This window comes from Mytilus californianus, unplaced genomic scaffold (assembly GCF_021869535.1).
Source record: "Mytilus californianus isolate M0D057914Y unplaced genomic scaffold, xbMytCali1.0.p SCAF_11, whole genome shotgun sequence".
In the NCBI taxonomy this organism is placed as follows: Eukaryota; Metazoa; Mollusca; class Bivalvia; order Mytilida; family Mytilidae; genus Mytilus; species Mytilus californianus.
In genome coordinates this window covers 60,426,328-60,449,609 of record NW_026262593.1, presented here as the reverse complement: position 1 = coordinate 60,449,609, position 23,282 = coordinate 60,426,328, and the positions used below count along the sequence as shown (strand labels likewise).

At 33.1% G+C, this 23,282-nt stretch overlaps 1 protein-coding gene across 3 annotated transcripts; it reads left to right on the top strand.

The window, feature by feature from the left end:
- The first annotated feature begins 989 nt into the window (after nt 1-989).
- LOC127720433 (uncharacterized) lies at nt 990-23,259 on the top strand. 3 transcript variants are annotated; one of them, XM_052227024.1, is made up of 4 exons: nt 990-1,039; nt 14,870-14,967; nt 20,324-20,690; nt 21,954-23,259. In XM_052227024.1, the coding sequence occupies exons 2-4, from the start codon at nt 14,901-14,903 to the stop codon at nt 23,056-23,058; spliced, it is 1,539 nt and encodes a 512-aa protein (XP_052082984.1). In that variant the 5' UTR covers nt 990-1,039; nt 14,870-14,900; the 3' UTR covers nt 23,059-23,259. The 3 variants fall into 3 exon arrangements, with proteins under 3 accessions (XP_052082984.1, XP_052082982.1, XP_052082983.1); XM_052227022.1 differs by lacking the exon at nt 990-1,039 and adding an exon at nt 3,287-3,340; XM_052227023.1 differs by lacking the exon at nt 990-1,039 and adding an exon at nt 7,491-7,543.
- Nucleotides 23,260-23,282: the final 23 nt, after the last annotated feature.

The window sequence follows — 23,282 nt, the reverse complement described above, 5'->3', positions numbered from 1 at the left end:
GTTGTTGCAAGGGTTCTTAACGTGCAAAAAGCGTGGCACTCTCTTTACACGAGGCATCGGATTTAACGTCCCCATTCTGACCGGACGTCACACAAGTTTGAACTCTAATTTATCATTAAATATAATAAATAAGAAAAACTGTTAAATTATTCAGTGAAAAACATTCAGTTGCAAAGCAAGTGCATATGAGTAAAAGAATCTGACCAAATTGGAAAGTGAGAAAATACCGTGTTATTGAACACAGGGGTCAGATTTATTTTGCGGAAAATGTTGACAAAAGTCGGCACTTTATTTCGAAGATGTGAATTAAGTATTCAAATATCTGCATAGGCATTCAAAATTTTAAGCAGACCATGTTTACGTTTAAAGTTTTAAGTTCTGATATCAATTTTGGAATTTTGGGTGAAAATACGATTTTTGAAATAACAAAAATTGCCAACAAAAAAATCGCGTATTTGCCTTAAATCAATGGTTTTGATAAGAAAATAACACTCTGTAAACATTAGACCCATTAGGCACTTATTTACCTTGGTACAGCGTATCTAATTTCATTATATATGGAAAATACATTGCCTTGTATCGTTTCTTTTGTTGACTAGTATAGTAGCTACATTATTAGGAATCAGTACCACAAAACTATACTTGTCAGTAAAACGTAGACTATAATGAAAATAAGAAGAATTTGACCTTACTTGACTTCATACTTGTTTTTTCCGCCGCTTCGGGGGTACCTATATCCGGGGTGATGCTACGCAGTGGGTTTTACCGTCTGATTAAATATGAAGAGCACTACAAAATTAATTGTAGTTTCGTGCTATTAGGGTTAATATGTATAACAATCAAATAAATATTAGACGCTAAGATGGTTTTGGTTTTTTTTCAATTTTAATTACACCTTTTATAGGTATCTTGGATTTTGATTGGTAGAGAGCTAGTTTATATTTCGTGCACTAGCATTTTCTTTGATCAGATGAACACTGTAGCACCACCACCGGATATAGGTACCCAAAGTGGTGGAAAAAACAAATTGTGAAGTCTGGTAAGGTCAAATTCTTCTTATTTTCATTATATTCTACGTTTTACTGACAAGTAAAGTTTTATTATGCTGATTCTTAATAATGTAGCTACTAATTAGGGTTACTCTGTTCAAAAAAGCATGCAACGATTTCAATCTGGTTAAAACACGTTTATCCTTCAACTATTCATTTGACGTTTTCGTTTATAACAAACTTAACATATCATATTTAAGCTTGAACAACACTGTATTCCGGAATAAACTATTGTTTTCACTATAAATTCATGTAAATAAAGCGGAGAAATAAAATAGATACTTTTTGTTATCATTGTTTCTTTGCTTCGGGGTACCTACATCCGGTGGTGATGCTACACAGTGATGAGTTTCGTAAAGATGAAACACCGTTCCGGTCAAAACTTTAAAACGCTGAACAAAAAATGCACACTTTGCAGCAAAAAAATAAAATGTCCGATTTTGAAAACACACAGCAGCTTGATTTTGAAATACACACTGTTAGCTAGATTTATAAATTCACACCTAGATTTGGAAAGAACACATCTTTTCAAATTACACAGCATAATTTAGAATATACAGCTAGATTTCAAAATCACACGGCTAGGTCTATTAGAATATTTAACAGATGCAACTAGATTTAAAACATACGCAACTTGAATATGAATTTTACCCAACTAAAATTCTTCCACGGCATTTACCACATCTCATTAATATTCATACAGAGCAAAGGAAGGCTGAACTACTGCTTCTATTTCATGTGTGTCCAGGTTTTCTGGTCAACTGACCCTACGTTAGTTGTGAGTTCGAGCACACGTGTGGCAGGTGCGTTCGACTCCAATCTTAATTGAATTAAAATTGTTAGTTTTCCTGCCGAACGATGGCGGTTCTCTCAGTTAGCCACTCCGGCTGCTTCCACCAAAAAACATGACAGCCACGAAATAGCCAACAGTGCTGAAAGTGGCATTAAACATCAACAATCAATCACTTTCACGTTGTAGCTCATTCCCGCGCATTTTTACTCAAAAGTCCGATGAGTTCCGAACGCCAGAAATAAAACGCGGTAGAAGTTCAGATACTGACTAAACAAGACAAGATTAATGAGATGCGCTAACTGAAGTCGCATGTTATCAAGATGTGTACTTTTCAAATATATTGGTGTGTCATAAATATACCTGTGTTGCTTATAAACTTAGTTGCCTGTTCTGCATCTAGCTTTGTATTTTTGAAATCTGTGTCTTTAAATTTCAACTCTAGCTGGATATTTTTAAATTTAGTTGTGTGTATGTGTTGTAGTCTCAGTATGTAGCTTTTGTTGAGTGCTCTAAACAGAATTTTGACGAGAACGGCGTGCCATAATTTCGTTCATGTTTTACCACTGCTGTGGTCACTCTGCTGTGGTCACAATAATATTAACAAGGATATTTCTGTTCTATCCTTTCCGTCGTAGTACTTGCCAGAAACGAATATGCTTTTTTACCCTTCAGGTTACACAGTGGCGGATCCAGAACTTTTCATAAGGGGACCCGCTGACTGACCTAAGGGGGGAGGGCCGCTCCAGTCATGCTTCAGTGATTCCCTATATAATCAACCAAATTTTTCCCACGAAAAGGGGGGGGCGGGCCCCCCTGCCCCATCCCCCTGGATCTGCCTATGCGGTAGATGTATGATCATGTTTGCGCTTTTTTAAATACGGCTTTTTTTTTAACGTCTGAATAACGGAGACTAATGGAAATAACTTTCAAATGTTTAACTTAACCATATCTATTGATAAGCGGTGTAGTTAAACAAATATATATGATGTTCAGGGTGTATTTGTAGAATATAAACGTCTTGGGAAGAAATTTCCTTCGCCAAGCGACTTTCATCTTCTCTCTTAAAAATCTTTCCTGTCATATATGATGTTCTGAACATCATATATACCTGTTCAAAGTCCATACCAACTACCGAAATGTGTGCAAAATAGATTATACAAAATCATATTCCTTATCGACCCTGCTGATATCAGTCAACCTTATATTGGACCTCATGCATCATCTTGGGACAATCCCGTGGTATGGACAAATACCTAAAAAAAATGTAACATCAATGATATGTAAAGGCTACATGAATGTGTCTGTAAAGAACAACAAGGCCGTCAAGAAGTTAACATCCTTACCTGCAAGTAACGAAGCGTAACTAATGAGCAAACAGACTTATTCGATTCAGTTGGTGTTACATTTCTGCTTCAATTAAGAGGTTTTCCCAATGTGATAGGAAAGTTTATTATAACAATGTTTATGAAATGGAACTTTTAAATTTTTCGGACTGAAGGTAAGGTTTGTTTGAATTTGAAAATATATGTATGAAAGGTGGTCTGTACCCAATTTAAAACACGTAATATCATTATGTTTTGGAAGTTCCTTGTGTGTCGCTTATAGTTATTTATTAGATAATTTATTCTTTGGAATTGAGGTTTAAGTATTCCTTACTCCATGAGTATTTCCTAGTGTAACTTGTCAATAGTTATGATCTACAGTTTAATACAAAGAAGTGTTTGTAGTTTGTAATTTGTATTCATAATGGAATTGTCAAGTTTCTATAATTACCACAATGATACTAACTTTAATTTATAATTGTTTTCACCTGGTAACTACTTCGTATATTAGGAAATTGGTAAATTCGTCATTTTCGTACAAATATTTGTCCAAGCAAAGCTATTTACACGTGTATCGTTCGGTGAGTTATGAAAATATCTAGTACTTTGTCAATCGCTTGATTTCAATTATCATATTCCACTTATTTATTTATTAATCATTTATTTACTCCGCATATATTTGTTGATCTAAAACTTTGTACTTCGGTTTTTTATGTAAACCAAACAATGAGCTACACAATGATACATGCATAGTTTTTTACATGATCATTAATAAATGTATAAATAGCGACAAATTTATGGACCTGCGGTCATCCTTTAATTATTAGATATATATTAGTAGTTATTTATATACTTTAAATGTAATGATGTTTAATAATTGATAATTAAGCATGTACTTTAAACATCTCATAAACATGTTTAACCCCGCCGCATTTTTGCGCCTGTCCCAAGTCAGGAGCCTCTAGCCTTTGTTAGTCTTGTATTATTTTTAATTTTAGTTTCTTGTGTACAATTTGGAGATTAGTATGGCGTTCATTATCACTGAACTAGTATATATATTTGTTTAGGGGCCAGCTGAAGGACGCCTCCGGGTGCGGGAATTTCTCGCTGCATTGAAGACCTGTTGGTGACCTTCTGCTGTTGTCTGTTCTATGGTCGGGTTGTTGTCTCTTTGACACATTCCCCATTTCCATTTTCAATTTTTCTTTAAATGTGTTGAATTTTCTGGAGAAATTTTAGATCAGCAAATATATGCAGTAATATTTTGGTCTTCATTGACATTTATCATTGACATTAGTTATAACATTATTTTCATTTTTTTTTTAAATTATACTGTATTGTTAACCCGAATAGTTCAGTCATTATATTCCGCTAGTCTCCGGTGACATTAACGCGAGTGGGGGGAGTCGATCACGGAGAGAGAGATAATTATTCGGGTTACTGTTTTGTCTAATAAATTAGAGTAAACCGGATATCCTTGTCGCATGCCAAACATTACAGTATTAATGTCCACATGCTTTAATAGCGGTATTATTATAAATTATCATAAATTTCTTAGTTTTCGTTCCAATTAAGACCAAAAATATTTTAATTAACTTCACTGTGTCAAATAGAAATGTTAAGTAGGTAAATGAGATTGAGTCGAACAATTTCTCCTGAAAATATTTGTATCTACTTAGGAACTGGCCTTTCAAATGTGTGTGTCTGTATGGATGAGCTTTTTCTCTGGACAAACACATTTTTTTACTTAAATCATAAATGAACTCCATTTTTTCCCCTTCATTTTCAAAGGAAACACTCTATGTTTTCGCGTCTCTTCTGTAACAAATTATTTTTTAAAGAAATTTAGAATAAACAAAACTATCTAAAAAAATATCCCCCACACCCTACAAAAGATGAGTAGTCAGTGCCTTAGATAAAACGACCACATGGTCTATGGCAGTGCTAAGTTGCATGATCAGCTGATGATCCAAATTATACGAATCTCATATACGCCACATGTTGTTTCACTGTTCAGTTCTAATGGATTTTACCAGTAACCAATAAATGTGCTTATTACAACCACTACACCAATTGTTTTAGTATTTAAATGTAGCAGATATATCAGAAATATCTTGGTAATTCCTGAAAGAAAGATTTATTTAAAACGTTACTCCTATGATAAGCTGTTATTTTACCAAAGCATGGCTCATCGCTGTCACCGTTCATTCAGATTATTGTTTTGGACAATCTATAATATAAATCGACTATAGAAGACAAAATATATTAAAAGTACTTATAGAAGTATGAATGCAATATTCTTTTTACATGAATTATATTTCGAAAAAAAAAATTGCAAGCTATATTGCACTGAAATTGGACATATTGTATTATTCATATTTTAACTCATATCTCAATAAGATGGGTCAATCAATGTTTTTATGCATGTCGAATGACAATAGGTTGAAATGACATGAAATGATTGAAGATATGTATTCTTCGTGTAACATTGACACATATAATTATTGTACATGCTTTAAAATGATTGACTGCTAATATTTCACGTCAAATGAAAATAATATATTCATGTTAGGAACAGGCTCATACCACATCTTCTTATATCTATCATAGTTTGGGTTTTTTTAACGAAAATTGATTCTAATTGAAAAATTCCCTAAATTGCCTAGCTTCTAATTGAAATCTTATCAATTATAATAGATTTCCCATGTTGACTGTATTCCAGTTGACATAATTGTTTGTGATAGATGAAAAGCTCATTGACTATAACCTAAACCGAGTTAGAGTAGATACGGTTAGCCCCCATTGCCACCTTTTTTCTTTTGTCAAATAATCTTCCTAAGAGTTGTATATCTTTATTCTCATAACGTCAATGCATAACATCGGTACAGAGATAACATTAACAATAACTATTTACAAAATATACAAAACAAGCGAAAAAGAGATTAAAAAAGTCACTAGCCAGGAAGACAAACACAAGCATTTATATTTGTTGTAAATGATCAAAGCTTCTTCATGACTGGTTTTCGTGTACTCGACAGAAGTTGAGAAAATCCTGCAGGGGTTTGTTGTAATCATGGTATTCTAGCAGGTGTAGCCATCTTATTCGCGAATTAAAAGGGGACAATGCTCGATCCCGCTTAACCACTCCACAACCTTTTGGAATGTTCAATTATCATTCTTTTATCAGTCTTTGATGATTTAATTCATAGTTATTCAACACGTGCTTAGTCTGATGCTCATTTCTTCTTTGCATTAAACTCAATTAAACATAAAAGAAGAATGTGTCCCCGATCAAGCGTTGTAATTTCCCAAGACAAAAAGGGACATAATTTTAGAACGATTAATGACTCACTGCCCAAATTCAAACGCTGTCTTTTTGTTGTGGTTATTAGCATTGTGTATGAGTTTTATAAAATTTGGATGAGGCAAACTCAAGTTAAAGTGCGGAAACGAAAATTGGACGGACAGACGGAAGGACGGTCAAGGGTAACGTTTAATAAACTGAAATATAATCTGAAATGAGGTTTTACCCAAAGAAAACGAGAATACTGTTTTTACTACCACTAACATATAAGGGCGAATTGCATTTGATCTGAAATGTTGCCTTTAATCGGGTCAGTTGCGAACCTTTTCAAAGAGTTGTTGCAAGGGTTCATTAACGTGAAAATTATCACTACGCGTGATTGGACTGAAGGTTCCAAAATTAGGGTCGAACATGATTGGAAAGTAACAAACCTCGCGCAGAAAACTGATGTCCCTCCCCACCCCTTTGTTACTGTAAGATGCCATAGGTTGATGAATTCCATAAGTCCTGATCGTAGAATTTTTATACCCTAGCTACCCTTCAGGTCATACCATTTGAAATTGGCTCATATACATCAATATGTATATTTTAGTAAATCAGCCACGTGTAGGCAAAACAATCGGTTTCAGGATAAATGAAACACGATTATTACATGGCTAGTAAATTTACTTAATTAATATTGTTATAACTTGGTAAACTAATTTATAACACTGTATCTCTTTACCGGAATATTGAAATTGTCAAAAACATAATAATCTAATTAAATATTTATTAACTGCTATGTTAATAATCAAAACTACACAATTATTATGACGTTCTTGTCTAACCATGCACAAAAGTATCATAATCAGTCTTGTTAGTTCGTTGTTTGGCTTTTGTAAGTAATTATTTAAAATGTTGATCTCATTGTACCATGTTTTCATCTGTCATAAGAAATTTTTAACGTTGTACCGGATTTAGACAATACCACAACTTTTCTCATTAATAAGTACATTGTTATTGCTCTGGAAGGCTCATTTAATTTTGGGATATTGGTAAGATTGTACGGATTATTGCATGCCTTTCAGCTGTATACGTGAGTATATCTAACATATGCTTTACTTTTTGACGTGTAATAACTTTCAAATTGTTACTTTCAAACGATTGATATATATTTTCCAATGCAATTAGGAATTTCGTCTGTTTTTTTGATTTGTTTAGGTTTTTTTTCTTCTCAAATGCACAATTTTACTTTTTTTTTAATTGATGTTCATACAATTATCTCTGCACAATAAACCAATATCACACTCATATAATTTCCAGAACGAAACTAGATCATTTATATAGTGATTATATAGCATAGGTGATAATGGACATCCTTGTTTATGACCACTGTTGACATTGAACGATTCTGATTGATGACCGTTTAGTTGTACTGGACATAAACATTTGTGTAAATAGATTGTATAGCACAAAAATGATCTGCAACATCAAGCCCATATATCTTTAACAACAATATATTTCTATTTATGGTATCATAGGCCTTTTTAAAATCAAAACAAGAACAAAAAGTAGATTTACGAAGCTTTTTCTGACATCAGTTATGTTGTATACTTGTGCTTCGATTTTGACGGAAACCATACTGCTCGTCTGCTAATATGTTATTGTCATCTACCCATTGCGTTAGCCTTTTGTTTAAAATATTACAATAAAGCTTATACGAAACACAGGCTAAAGCAATACCTCTGTAAGGCAAGGGGTCACACAAATCTGCCATGTTTACTTTAGGTATGGGATCATAATAATATTAATTTAGTTCCTTAAATCCGATGTCCTTTGGAACCTAAAGCAAAAATCAATAAGTCGTATTCAGCAAACGAAATTGGTTACGTCAATAGAAAGTTATTAAAAAAAAAACTAAACATACCCAATATCTTCGCTTACATTTTTTAACCTTTAAACCTCTCTTTTTGACTTAAATTAAAAAAAGTGATAAAGTTAATGCACACACATTGATGCAAATCAATTAAGGTTATTACAGAAATTAGAAAAGGTTAAGACATTAATTGGTAAAGGTTAATACAAAAAATGATTATTAAAGTTAATACACACACATTGATGGAAAGTTAAAGAAAAAAATCGATTAATAGCATTACCGAAATTGATAAAGTTTAATACATAATTGATAAACGTTAATACAAAAATAGATAAACGCTGATACAACAATTGATAAATTAATAGTAAAGAAAGACATGATGTTGTATAATGGCCATAATACATGTGTGCAGAATTTCACTGCAGAAAAAAATAAAGGAAACATTTTAGTCGGCTTCAAATTAGCGACTTGATATCGTAACAAATTATACAAAAAAAAATGTTTGATCAGTGATGGTGATGGGAACTAATTTCATCCTACCTCCTATAAACTTCTAGGAATATCATTGGTTAAAAGCTTGCACATGGAAACCGTGTAAATTTAATACACGGTCATGCAGTGGGCGTGTTTCATTTTAACTACACGGCCAGTGGGCGTGGTTCATTCTGAATTTTCGGTCAGTAGTAGCGTTACGTGACAAAAACATGTTTTAGAGAGCCATCTTTCTCACTGTTAAAAATTGATAGTTCTGTATTGTTATTGTTGGTATTTTTTTGTATAAACACCAGTGCAAGTAGGTTCTAAATATTGAAGACTTTATCACTGTAATAGTGTACCAGACACCAACTATTGTTTTAATGACTCATATTAAAAATCAGGAGAACCAAAAAAAAAAAGAAGATCAACAAATGAAGAATTGAACGCTGAATATAAGATGTAAGCTACAAATAAACAATTTATTTCGTTTTTAAAGGAATGTAAATAAGATGCAATTATTTTTTTTGTCAAAAGGTTGTATAGAAAGTCATTATAGTTATATGTCCTTTGTGAGGTCTTACTAATATCGAGTAGGTGTGAATTATCAAATGGTTAGAATAGAAAGAATGCTTACAATTGAAGAACGTTTCCTAAAATGTTGCATTTTAATTTTGCAGAACTAACCTTTTCTGGTAGTATTAACGACTTGTACTTTAAATTCTGAAAATTTAAGAGGAAAATACAGATACCCTTGAGTTCCCTCTTCTTCAAATATACTATATCCCTTGAAAGTTCTAGCTGGTAATACATCCCGATTCCTGACCCGCCGGACAAAGGTTATTTCGTTTATTTAAAATTTATCAGATTAAATAAATATGTATATAGATACAAGAAGATGTGGTATGAGTGCCAATGAGACAACTCTCCATCCAAGTCACAATTTGTAAAAGTAAATAAACAAATGCAGATAAATGAAAAAACAGTTTATTTCATCGAGTAAAAGAAAAGAACATAATTCTGGAACCATTATAGGTCAAAGTGCGGTCTTCAACACGGAGCCTTGGCTCACACCCAACAGCAAGCTATAAAGGGCCCAAAAAATGACTAGTGTAAAACAATTCAAACAGGGAAACCAAAGGTCTAATCTATATAAAAAACGAGAAACGAGAAACACTTATGAACCACATCAACAAACGATAACCACTGAACATCAGTTTCTGACTTAGGACAGGTGCAAACAAATGCAGCGGGTTTAAACGTTACAATAGGCGCCAACCTTCACCCTACCAGAAACAATAGTGTAACATCACAACATAGAAAGATGTAATTATGTTCAATATAGACATGTGATTGACTTTAACTAAGAACCTGGACAGAATATTCAGTTTCGAGATTTCTAAAAATGTGTTTGCAAGTATGTACATATGATATCCCCGAAACATCAAGACCTTTATGATATGCATGTACTCTGACGTACATAGGGAAATAAAAATAAGTTGTAGTCTTAAACTGTAGCAGGAAATGATTTGTTCTTCTCTAATATATACGTACATAAACGTAGGAAGTGAACAAGACTTCATGAATGTGATCATGAATAGTTGTGACGACTAGAGATTCATGTACACCTTATGCTGACGAACAGACAGGAGTAGAATATGAACCTAACTAGTAACGAGAAGGTACACAAATAATCTTAATTAGTACTTTATTTTGACCTTTTTAACCTTTTTCCATTCTAGCGTCACTGATGAGTCTTTTTGATGACAAAACGCGCGTCAGGCGTACAACATTTCAGTCCTAGTATCTATGATGAGTTTATTAATAACAGAAAATAGAAATTGTTTTTGACGCTAACTTTACCAACACAATCTTTGGCTATTTTGACAGACTGAATCTGTGAAAAAAATCTTTCTTTCTGATTAATCAAAGAACTACATGTATGTACTCGCGGTACATAGTTCCCTGGATTCAATACCGAAAATAACTTAAAACAATTAATCTACATTACGTTCTAATTTAGAAAAGACAACTTTCAATTTTTAAACATTCTTTTGACAGAAACAACTACATTCATTTTCATGCCCCATCTACGATAGTAGAGGGCATTATGTTTTTTGTTCTGTGCGTCCGTTCTTTCGTTCGTTCGTTCGTCCGTCCGTTTGTCCGTCTGTCCCGCTTCAGGTTAAAGTTTTTGGTCAAGGTAGTTTTTGATGAAGTTGAAGTCCAATCAACTTGAAACTTAGTACACATGTTCCCTATGATATGATCTTTCTAATTTTAATACAAAATTAGAATTTTGACCCCAATTTCACGGTCCACTGAACATAGAAAATGATAGTGCTAGTGGGGCATCCGTGTACTATGGACACATTCTTGTTGATAGATGGTTCTTCTTTCTAGTGCGGATGTAGTACATTTTCATAGGTCTCAGATGTCATTTGCGTAATGTTATTAATAGTGCAGATTTTATCTTTCATATAATTTGATATCATTTTTTTGATGTACATAGTAAAGATCAGGCTGTCCTAATTTCAGTTTTAGGCACTATAATAATTTAAAGCAATAATAAACTTACCGCTAAGTACTAAAACCTCTGTTGGCTTTATTTATTTACACATACACCTATATTTGATAAAAAACCGAACAAGACTTATTATAACAATGTAACAACTCTATGTTTTATGGTAATCAGTTCTACCCATGATTCCATAGTTGTAAAAGAAGATTTTGGAGGACATCTTTAGTGTTTTTCACTAAAAACATCACTGTAAAAAATGTGATTGGTCAGCTTGCACACTTTCCCTATAAAATACATATTCTATATAGATAGCTAGCGAACTGCAAACGACAAATACAAACTTCATGTGTCATGTAATTAAAAATTAATTTGTTCATGTTTATGTCACGGTAACAAGTCAGTGAACCTTGTCAATTGTTGTCTTGATTTATATCTAAGTGTGTTTATTTTAATTTGAGGAATTTGTTAATGGCGAGCACGTCGACTTTTTGTAAATTCTGTAAAATGTGCCCCCTCTCCCCATGGGTGACCGGGGAATCGAAATATGGTCACGTTCAATTTGTCTTTTTTCGGCAGTAAAACATTTTCCGACGTGGGGCGTCCGTTTGGCTGTTCGGGATGTATAAGTACGCAGCCACGTGCGGTCAAATTAGAGACGTTAAATCCGATTCCTCGTGTTAAGAGTGTTCCTAGCTCTCTTAACGTTAAGAAACCTTGCAACAACTCTTTGGTGGGTCCATAGGTGACCTGTTGCAAGGCAACATTTCAGTCCCTATCTAATATACCCTCATTCTCCAATGACAGGCAAAATGTCCCCTACCTTTATCCCAAGTGGCCTCTATGACAAATACCTGGTGTATATATTGTTAATTTGTTCTCGTCTTTAACATGCATGAAATATTTGCCACTGGACGTTAAGCAAACATCAATCAATGTTAAATGTATTCTGTTTTCTTCAATCGATTTAAAGCTTGATCTATTGTAATGTAACTTGTCTATATTTATATATATATATATACAACTAGGTAAATGCACTTGGTTAAACTCTTCAATTGTAAATATTCTTTCAATTCCAACCATTTGATAATTCACACCTATTTGTACTTATTTCTTTGTCCAAATTTTCAAAATACTTTCTTGAAAAGTAATTTATGTTAAAGAAGTCTGCACCTGTCCTAAGTCAGGAATCTGATGTTCAGTAGTTGTCGTTTGTTGATGTGGTTTATAAGTGTTTCTCGTTTCTCGTTTTTTATATAGATTAGACCGTTGGTTTTCCCGTTTGAATGGTTTTACACTAGTAATTTTTTGGGGCCCTTTATAGCTTACTGTTCGGTGTGAGCCAAGGCTCCGTGTTGAAGACCGTACTGTGACCTATAATGGTTTACTTTTATAAATTTTGACTTGGATGGAGAGTTGTCTCATTGGCACTCATACCACATCTTCTTATATCTATTATATGTTTTTAAAAAAGGGGTCATAAACTTTTAAAACAGAAGTATGACACATTTATGTGCTGAATTTCAATGCATTAATTTTGCATTCAATTAACCGAGAATGGTTTTATATTATTTTTAATGGTTTTTTTTAGTAAATAAATTGTCACATTAGTACGGAACGTCCTTAATTGTATGCGGTTTATACTATTAATTTACATTTAATTTATCAAAATTAAATGTTTTATACAACAAAAAAAACAAGGTGTATTTATAAATTATTTAACAGAATCCGTGTATCAATCAAACCCATTCATTTTATTACCAGAAGCAAGATTTACTGCGAAAATAAATTATTTCTATTGCATTTTTTGGATTTAAAAAAAAATCCAGAAAGAGGTTGTAGTGCAGTGATAACTATTATAACCTCTCACGTGTTCGTGTACTTATACATCCTGGCTTTCAAAAGCTTCTGTTTGAGCGTTCCAGATGGAGGTACATTCGGAGAAACGCTTCGCACGAAATCTATAAAGTGTAACGTTCATGTGTTATGCATAGCTAATAAGTTTGTTGGTTGGTATTGAGATGATGTAAAAGAGATGCGAAAGATACCATTGTGACATTCAAACTCATAAGTCGAAAATAATCTGACAATGTCATGACAAAAAAAGAAAAAGACCAAAAGACAACCAACAGTATACAAAACACAACATAGAAAAATAAAAACTGAGCAACACGAACCCCACCAAAATACCGGGGGTGATCTCAGGTGCTCCGGAATGGCGAGATTTTTAATGACAATCTCTTTTCTCAAACAAATGGTTTTAAATAGTTGTCTATTAAAAGTCTGGTATATGTAAATTTATGTCTGACATTATGTATTCCATTATAACAGCTAAGTCAAGATGGGAAAGGTTATAAAAGGTGCCACGTGTGTAGCAGGATCTGCTTACTCATCGGGAGCACATGAGATCACCCCCGGTATTTGGTGGGTTTCGTGTTGCTTAGTCTTCACGTACAAAGGCTATAATGGTTTTCGTTGATTTAATTAGGGCCAAATGGTCATGTAATTGCGAAGCGTATTGTTGATTTGGCTTCTCAGACGGTTTTTTCCGTATGGGCTGCAATGAATATTATAAGTTTTTATGGTATTTATTTCATAAATCAGGCCGTTTGCTTTTTTCGCTTGAATTATTTCACAATAATGTCGGGGCCTTTTATAGCCTTTAATAGCTACTATACCGTATGGGTTTTGCTGATTCTTGAAGGCCGTACGGTGACCTATAGTTGCTTTAATCCGTTTCATTTAGACTCTTTTCAATAGTTGTCATTATTGACAATCATATCACATCTCCTTATTTTTATATCAATCAATCTAATGTGACGCTCTTTTTTTTTTGCTTTGTACAAAAGTGTTTTCATCCAAATAAAATATGTGATGCACGTGCTTGACATAACAATCGAATTTACAAAGTCAGTGTTATTTTGAACGACTTTTAAAGATCAGATACAGTCGTCGCTTGTAATGAAATGCAATAAAATCTTTTTTTTTTTTTAAAGTAAGCCTATTTGTAGTTGTACTATTCTAAATCGTAATACGGTTTTGTACCAGAACTTTTTTTGCTTCATTAAATCAAATGGACTCCTTCCGAACAGTCTTATTGGTCTGCTTTTAAAGAAAAAAATGCTTAATGTTCTTATAAGAATCGAACAAATTCTTGTACGTCATGCTCTATGTTTATTTGAACAAGGGTTTGCATCATATTTGTCAAAATTTTACTTATATTTTACACCTCGCTAACACTCGGAATAAAGATATGAATAAATATACTGCCTTCTCGTGTTAAAATTTGCATAGAGCGTGGCATGAACAAATTATTTTTTAATTAACATTAATATTTGCATAACACCATGTCAGATATAAATATTAAGATATTGAATAATTTTTTTACGCGGCAAAGTTTATACATTTTTTTTTTTTCATTTTTTTTCATTTAACAATAAATTGTTTCTGTTTGATCAACACCGAGTTTTTTATTGCAGAGTTCTATGAAAACAAGGTAAGAGACAGAGGCTGTAATAATTATGTGTTTAATTTAAATGTGGTATTTTTTTCAGAAAACAGGCAGTGCTTGGTTTAATAAGAATTATGGCAGTCTCCAAATCTTTTTTGATAATCGCTGTATTTCTGATAGTCGGATACGAGGAACGTGCGGGTATGTTTATGCTTAATCATCATTATTAACATAATTAAAAAAAAATATAAAACATTCATTTACAATTTGTTTTTTGTTTTTTTTTCCCCAGAAATACTAGAGATATGTGATTTCAGGTAAAAATTTAGTTGGTTCCAATGCATGATAAAAAAAAACTCTTCATAACTTACAACTCAGTTTTAATTCTTAATTTGAAGAAAACGAATTATTGTAAAATTACATAATATTTTGTCATCAATTCATTTTTGCTTTTCTAAAAATTATGGCATGAGATAAATGTTTTATGTAAGATGTATAGGTCACTTATTAAGAATTATATATTGCTATTTAGTTAGTCAAACAAAGCGAGGTTTTTAATTAAATAAAAAACAATATTAGTAAATCAAAGTTTAATAATATGCAATTCGCCGATTTTTATGATCTGAATTGTTCTTCGAAGTTGTTCAGCAGCTGAAATACATCTTGTTGGTAAAAAATGATCTGAATTGTTCTTCGAAGTTGTTCAGCAGCTGAAATACATCTTGTTGGTAATAAATGATCTGAATTGTTCTTCGAAGTTGATCAGCAGCTGAAATACATCTTGTTGGTAATAAATGATCTGAATTGTTCTTCGAAGTTGTTCAGCAGCTGAAATACATCTTGTTGGTAATAAATGATCTGAATTGTTCTTCGAAGTTGTTCAGCAGCTGAAATACATCTTGTTGGTAATAAATGATTTGAATTGTTCTTCGAAGTTGTTCAGCAGCTGAAATACATCTTGTTGGTAATAAATGATCTGAATTGTTCTTCGAAGTTGTTCAGCAGCTAAAATACATCTTGTTGGTAATAAATGTCGTTCTGTTTTCTTTATTTTTTTAAAAGCGATCAATTGCATTATTAAAAGTGGTCTTTAATAGACTATACACTGGAATGATTATTTTAATTTGAACAAACTTCCACTCAGATTTGTTTCAACAATAAGAGGATCAACATCCGAAAGGTGATAGAACCTGTTAGGATTTTAATATCGAAGAGCCAAAATAGTACATTGCTGTTGGAAAAATTTTTACTTATTTTTGCAAATCATTTTTTAACACATTTTTTTTTTATTTTGATTCGAAGGACATATCTTGAATAACACAAAAATGGTCAAATTTGTATCTGAAGAAGACATTGCTTAACTTCTAATAAATATTTGTCTTTCTTAAAAATGTTCGTTTAACTCGTTTTTAATGTTTGAAACTGAAAATTGTCCAAAAATCTTTCATAAAAAAATTATTGAATAACCTTTAACCATATGCAATTTGGTTCAGAAACGGGACATGATCACAGTACACTGTAAGAGCTGTGATAGAGTAAATCTTAATAAAAAATAAATTATTTTTTTTAAAACGGCCCTGGTGTGAAATAAATTTAATTAAAATTGATACAATCTCTTTTGAACTGATATACTAATTTACTGTGTTCCAATAGTCGTGGCCACAATCCTGTCCTCCTATCCCTGTGACTTACCGAATGAGATTTATCACTGGGTTTGTACTTATATGAACAACACGACGGGTGCCACATGTGGAACAGAATCTGCTCATCCATCTGGATATCAACCACTGGCATTCTTTTGTAGTGTTCGTGTTGCTCAGTCTTTAGTTTTCTGCGTTGTATTTTGTAGAATGTTGTTTGTCTTTTGGTCTGTTTTCGTTTTTTTTTTTGCCATGGCATTGTCAGTTCGTTTTCAACTTATGAGTTTAAATATCTATATGGTATCTTCTGCTTCTCTTTTACTACTGTTTACCTTTGTTAGGACGTAAGAAGATCAACATAAACACACTTGTTTTCATACAAAAATAAGGAGAGGTGTAACGATTGCCAATAAACGAGACAACAATCCATTAAAATCCAAAGGACAAAGATGTGAACAGTTACAGGCACCGTAAAGACTTCAACAATGAGCCATACCTTATAGCAAGTTATAAAAGATTTAAAAATGTGAAACAATTCAAAAGGGAAAACCATTGATCTGATTTATACTACACCAACAAACGAAAAACAATTTTTGCAAACAACAACCAACGACAACCACTAAATTACAGGACCCTGGCTTGGGACAGGCGCAGGCATAACGAATTATGGCTGAGTTAAACATATTTAAGTCTGTGAGCACTCAACTCTTTTCCTAAACTTGGACAGTGGTGTAACAACACACCAAAAGAAAAAAGATATGAAAAAATGAGTTAATTCTCTGTGAGCACTCCAGCTTCCTCCTTCAATAAAAACTTACCGCCATGAAAAAGCCAATAGTGCTAAAAGTGGCGTTTAACACCAACCATGCAATCAATCAATTAAGTCCAGTTTAAATAACATAAAACAAAATGCTTGATAATAAAGACCAGTTCTGTAATATTTGTTTACCATGTTTGAGACCCAATTTTAACCATATATAGAAAGATGTCAAATGCACAGTACGTGTGTCAAATACACAGTACGTGCATTCATGAAACCTCAGACTGGGTGAATCATTACTGACTGATTGTTTTGCACATTTATTTAGTCACGTGTTTATATTTAGATCTGCATTTAGACTCTAGGTAAAGTCCCTGTATTCTCTTCAAGGCATTGTATCCTGTCGGCCAGTCGGTTTTTAATGTTATGAATTGACTGTTACGACTGAACCATAATTTCAACAAAGATTTTAAAAATATTGATTTATTACCAGACATAACGTAATTAAGTACATGTATTTGGCTTTGCATTGCATTTGATTGTTTACATAAAATGATAGACACAAAACAAACAAAAAACAAAACATTAACGAATTTGTCTTTGCATTAAAGCATGGCACATTCTGCATGTGCCTGTCACAAGTCAGTAGCCTATAATTCAGTTGCTGTCGTTTGTTGTTGTATATCATATAGGTTTTTCCGTTAATTATTTTGTACATAAATCAGACCGTTATTTCTCTTGTTTAAATTGTTTTAAATTTGTCATTTAGAGGCCTGCTTGCTATGCGGTATATGTTTTGCTCATTGTTGAAGGCCGAACAATGACCTATAGTTGCTAACTTCTACGTCATTTGGTCTCTGCCGGAGAGTTGTCTAATTTGCAATCATACCACATAATGAGTACTGACCGTGATTCACTGTCCCAGGTTAGGGGAGGGTTGAGCACTCACAAACATGTTTAACCCCGTTTTATTCTTTATGTGCCTGTCCCAAGTTAGGAGCCTGTAGTTCAGTGGTTGTCGTTGGTTCGGGTCTGTCATATTTGTTTTTCGTAAATTGTTTTGTCTTAAATTAAACCGTTAGTTTTCTCAATTGAATTGTTTCATATTTTTCATGTCGAGGCCTTTTATAGCCGACTTTACAGTATGGGTTTTTCTCATTGTTGAAGGCCGTGCGATTGCCTATAATTAATTGCATCCACTTCATTTGAACTTGAGTGGATAGTTGTATCATTGGCAATCATACCACATCTCCTTATTTTTATATAGACTTATTAAAGGCTTATGCATTTGCCTGTCCCAAATCAGGAGCTTGTCGTATCTTCATGTTTGTTTAGTTATTTGGAGAATTTGGTGTTGATGACAGACTTTTGATAGTTTCTTTTTAATATATTCACAATTTTAAAGCCTCGAGATTATGTAGTACTTGACATATTGCATTTAACCCTGTTTGATTTTGAAAACCTTTAGATGTCTCTTTTTATTTTTGTCATTGGGTTGCTGTCTAATTGACGTATACCACACACATCAATATACTGGACATGCAAACTACTAATGAAACATGGTTTTCCAAGACAAATGGTACAAATAATACCCGCCCATTATTTTTTTGTGTACGATTTTAATAAGGTTTCATTGTGAGGTTAGTATAAAAGGTCCCTGCATGTTTTGCAATAATTGTTTCCCAATGGTTTCAGTACTGTCGGGTTCTGATGGGACTAAATCAACACTGGCTTCCTGAGCATGGAATAATTTTATTTTACATCTGGTTCTATTGGTTTTTACATCGCGATGACCGTGAGGGCATTCCGATGTATTGTTGCCACAGAGATTTGACTTTCGTTTTTGACTGGTAACCGATCGTATAAATACGAGGACATTATCGAGTGCAAAATAACATTCCTTATCGCTTGTTATAAATTCATTTCTTCAATGAATACTCATAAAAATATTTTATTAGAACATAAATTAATAATATGAAAATGTTTTGTCGTTAGAAATTATATATAAGTAAAAAATTCTTTAATGTCTATGCACACGTACAGAAAAATTGTGTTAACGCATGCGGAAGAATATCCCAAGAACGTTTTGCGGCAAAATATGAATGCCTACTTAAATCCAATCTATTAGAAAAATCGAATTATTACAGCAGAGTGTCCACCATGCACTTGCACTGCATTATTATTAGAACAGTAGAATAGAATGATATACAAATGGATGAAAATTATATATACATGTAACTGTTATATACAAATATTAATATAATATATAACAACAAACCAGAGTATACTGATTTGTATCACTACAATATAATAGTTATTACGGTGCGGTTGAATTCCCTGTCATTTATTCATCATCCACGCACGAACTTGTCTCAGAAAAAAATATATCTCTGTACATTAACCTCACTTTCAGGTATAGAGATGTGATTTTTTTTCTGAGACAAGTGCTTGTGACCATCCACAAGAACTTGCGGTCATCCGATGTTCAGTACTTCAGTACTTTGATTAACATTGTGTCTACTGAGCAACAATGGTCAAATATGTCCGACCGGTTTAAAGTAACTTTGAAAATAAAAAAAAAGTTCGAATAACCCCTTGTAAAATGCCGTTAATTGAATCATTTGTGATACACACCGTATTTTACCAAAATCTGTAACATAGACCATTTACTGTTCATTGACCTTAACTGTATGCACCTTAAGGTTTAAAGTAAGTTATTAAATATGACGGGCGCCTCCTAGTTTTTACATAGAAGATAGTAGCTAGAAGTACATTTATTTTCTGCTGCCCTGTTAATTAGAAAAGAAAAATGAAATAGTGAGAAATGAATATCAGCTATTGGTGCGAAATTTGGAGATAAGTCTTTTTGATGAGCAAAATTTTATGTGCAAAATTAAGCAAGGAGTGATCTTAATATACTACATCAAAAAATGCTATTTTTCCACTAGAAAGAAAGCTGCGGCACCATATATGTGTTTTGTGGATTAATTCACACCCTGTTGTTGAAAATACAAAATTTCACAATTTTTTTCAACGGTTTTTTTATGAGGAAAACTCAGAACTCAAAAAAGCTACCAATGTCGCCTATACAAATAATAACTTCTTTTTAACCTTAAGGAACTTATAACAATGATTTCAGAAATGTCTTTTTATACAGTTTGTAACAGTAAATGGAGGTCTATCTTGGAAACCGACGAAAATGGAAATTCACGTGGAAGCAAAGAACAACTGAAAAAATATGTGCTATCTGGTGCAGACGTGCGCATTAAGGTCCATAAATTAGATTTTGGTGCAGATGTTCTAATGGATGTAAACAATGCATACTCAACTAACAATGAAATATGTTGTCAGTCAATTTTGCATATTGGCAAAGAATCTTGGGATACATTTCCAAGAGATGTTTTCTGGAGATTCCTGTTAATCTGTACTACTGGTCATGTAAACCAAGCTCGGTGGTATGTTGGCGAACACACCAAACCGGAATCAGATACAACGACAAATATGAGAATTACCTGGTTTATAAGGTGAGTTAAACCTAGTTCATAAGGTGGGTTAAACTAGGTTCATAAGGTGAGTTACACCTGCTTCATAAGGTGGGCTTAACATTGTTCATAAGATGGGATAAACCTGTCTTCAACTAAATGTTCTTGTAACTTCTTCAACATGTTTACTAGTTAAAATCTAGAAATTCTGAATGAAATTCAGCGGAAACCTAACAATCGAAATACTCATTAAAACATGAATTATACATAGCATAATGCAAAATCATTTTGGCGATCTTGAATTTTTTTTAAAATAAAATGAAAAGCAATTGTCTTTTTTCGAATTACAGTAGTTTGTTTTAAGGTTTCTTAATTCGTTTTGCATCCTCAATAGCAAACAAAAAAGTAAGTATAACAAACAAGTGCACACACGAACATAAATACCATATCCACACAAACTTGACATAGTATGTGTACAAACGAACATGAAATCATATGCGCACAAGGACATAAAATAGCATATGCATACACGAACATGAAATAGCATATGCAAACAATATAACATAACATAGCAAATGCATACACCAACACGAAATAGCATATGCACACACGAACGTGAAATCGCATATGCACACAAAAACAGGAATTTGCATATGCACAAATTAACAAAATAGCACAGCACATACGAACATGAAATAGCATATGCACTCACAAACATGAAATGGAATATGCACACACGAACATGAAATAGCCTATTCACACACGAACATGAAATTGCATATGCACACACTTCAAAAATAAGACGATGCATATACGAACATGAAATAGCATATGCACACACGAACATAAAATAGCATATGCACACACGAACATGAAATTGCATATGCACAAATTGACAAAATAGCATATGCCATCACAAACATGAAATAGCATATGCCATCACAAACATGAAATAGCATATGCACACACTAACAAAATAGCATAAGCACACACTAACAAAATAGCATATGCACACACTAACAAACACACACTAACAAAGTAGCATATGCACACACTAACAAAATAGCATATGCACACAAAATAACTAGCACCCCACCAATCTTTTTTATTATACGTCCTAATCATCATGTAGAAAAACAATAGTTCTTTTCTACGCTTACTGAAATATTTTATAACAAAAGTAAACTAGTCAGCGAAAATTATTGTTTAGTATAATTCAATCTAGAAAAAAAAAAATTTCAGAATACTGTTCATGTACGTAAAATAATATTTATATAAATCATTCGATATATCTCTTGATTTTAGGACTATCAGTTGTGATGACTATAAGAACGGAACAACTCCAATATATTGCACAAATCAGAATGCTAACTGTGGACCGAAATCGAATCTTTTTGATGCCGTTGCTACCGGATCAGACTTACGGGTTGTCGACGAAAGTCTCGGGTACGCCACACGTTTAGAGCATGCTGCATTTTCAAAACGAAAAGACATTATTGGTGCAGAAAGCATTTGGGCTGTTAGTCAAGTCGCAGTTGGTAAGCATGCTGTATTTACTGATGACGCATTTTGGTGGTTCACCTTATGGTCGTCTGAAGGAGATGTCGATATGTCCAGATGGCGTATTGGGGAACATAAAAATGCTGGCCATACCAAGGCGTCCTTTGATATCAAGTGGTATGCTGATTCTTGTTGGCAGTTAGCTTATAGCCATGATGGGAACGGTGAACCAATTGATGGATCTCTTGATCTTTTAAAAGCTGGAATATTATCTGGACATCGAGTAAGAATTGCCGTAGGTCCATACAGTATTGAAGCAGACAATCTTCTTATTAAAGATGGACAAGTTAGTGCTCAATTATTAGGCCATGTTTCGAAAAAAGATGTTGATGTTTTTCAGGATGTTGTGTATTGGTTCTGGCAACATGTTGCCACTACTGGAGAAGTAGAAACCATACGTCCATTTATAGGTGATAACAAATACAAAGGAATGTCCGGGGGAAGACATTCTGTCAAGTGGTTCATGGATACCAGGCATTGGAAACGAGCCATATCAACTTTCAACTCAAAATCTGTTACTAGTAAATCAAAAAAAGACTTGATTGATTCCGTGAAAGACGGAAGTTCTGTGAGAATTATAATTAAAGAAAATGATAACAATATAATGGCGATTCGAGCTGATAGTTTAAGTTTCAATCAAAACGATACAGAGATAGCTGCGCAATCGATACGAAATATAGGTCATTTTTATCCGGCAGGTTCTGTTCGGGAATTTCCATCATCCCCGTATTGGGAATTTACTTCTATTTCAACACTGGGTATCAGTGTAAAATCAAAATGGACTGTTGGAATATACGAAAATGTAGGCTTTGATGTTCAACAAGTATATACGGAATGGTTTACAAGTTAATTAGCATGAACTATTTAACACTATTAAACACTTGTACTTGCTGAGCTATAACAAATAATCAAGTATTATCAAGTTTTGTGGATTTTTGGTGTTAATAGTTATGTAAAGATACTTTTTATGTGTTATTCTGTGTTACGCATCATACGAATTCGTCGACATGTTATCATCAATCATTTTAGTGTTAAAAAAAGGGTAAAAATGCATGAGTATTCAGCTTACATTTT

Excerpts from the sequence above, each read along its gene's own strand:
- LOC127720433 (XM_052227024.1), top strand. The coding sequence starts at position 14,901 with ATGGCAGTCTCCAAATCTTTTTTGATAATCGCTGTATTTCTGATAGTC. Across the intron at positions 14,968-20,323 it reads CGGATACGAGGAACGTGCGG|TTTGTAACAGTAAATGGAGG; the intron begins GTATGTTTATGC and ends CTTTTTATACAG. Across the intron at positions 20,691-21,953 it reads AGAATTACCTGGTTTATAAG|GACTATCAGTTGTGATGACT; the intron begins GTGAGTTAAACC and ends TCTTGATTTTAG.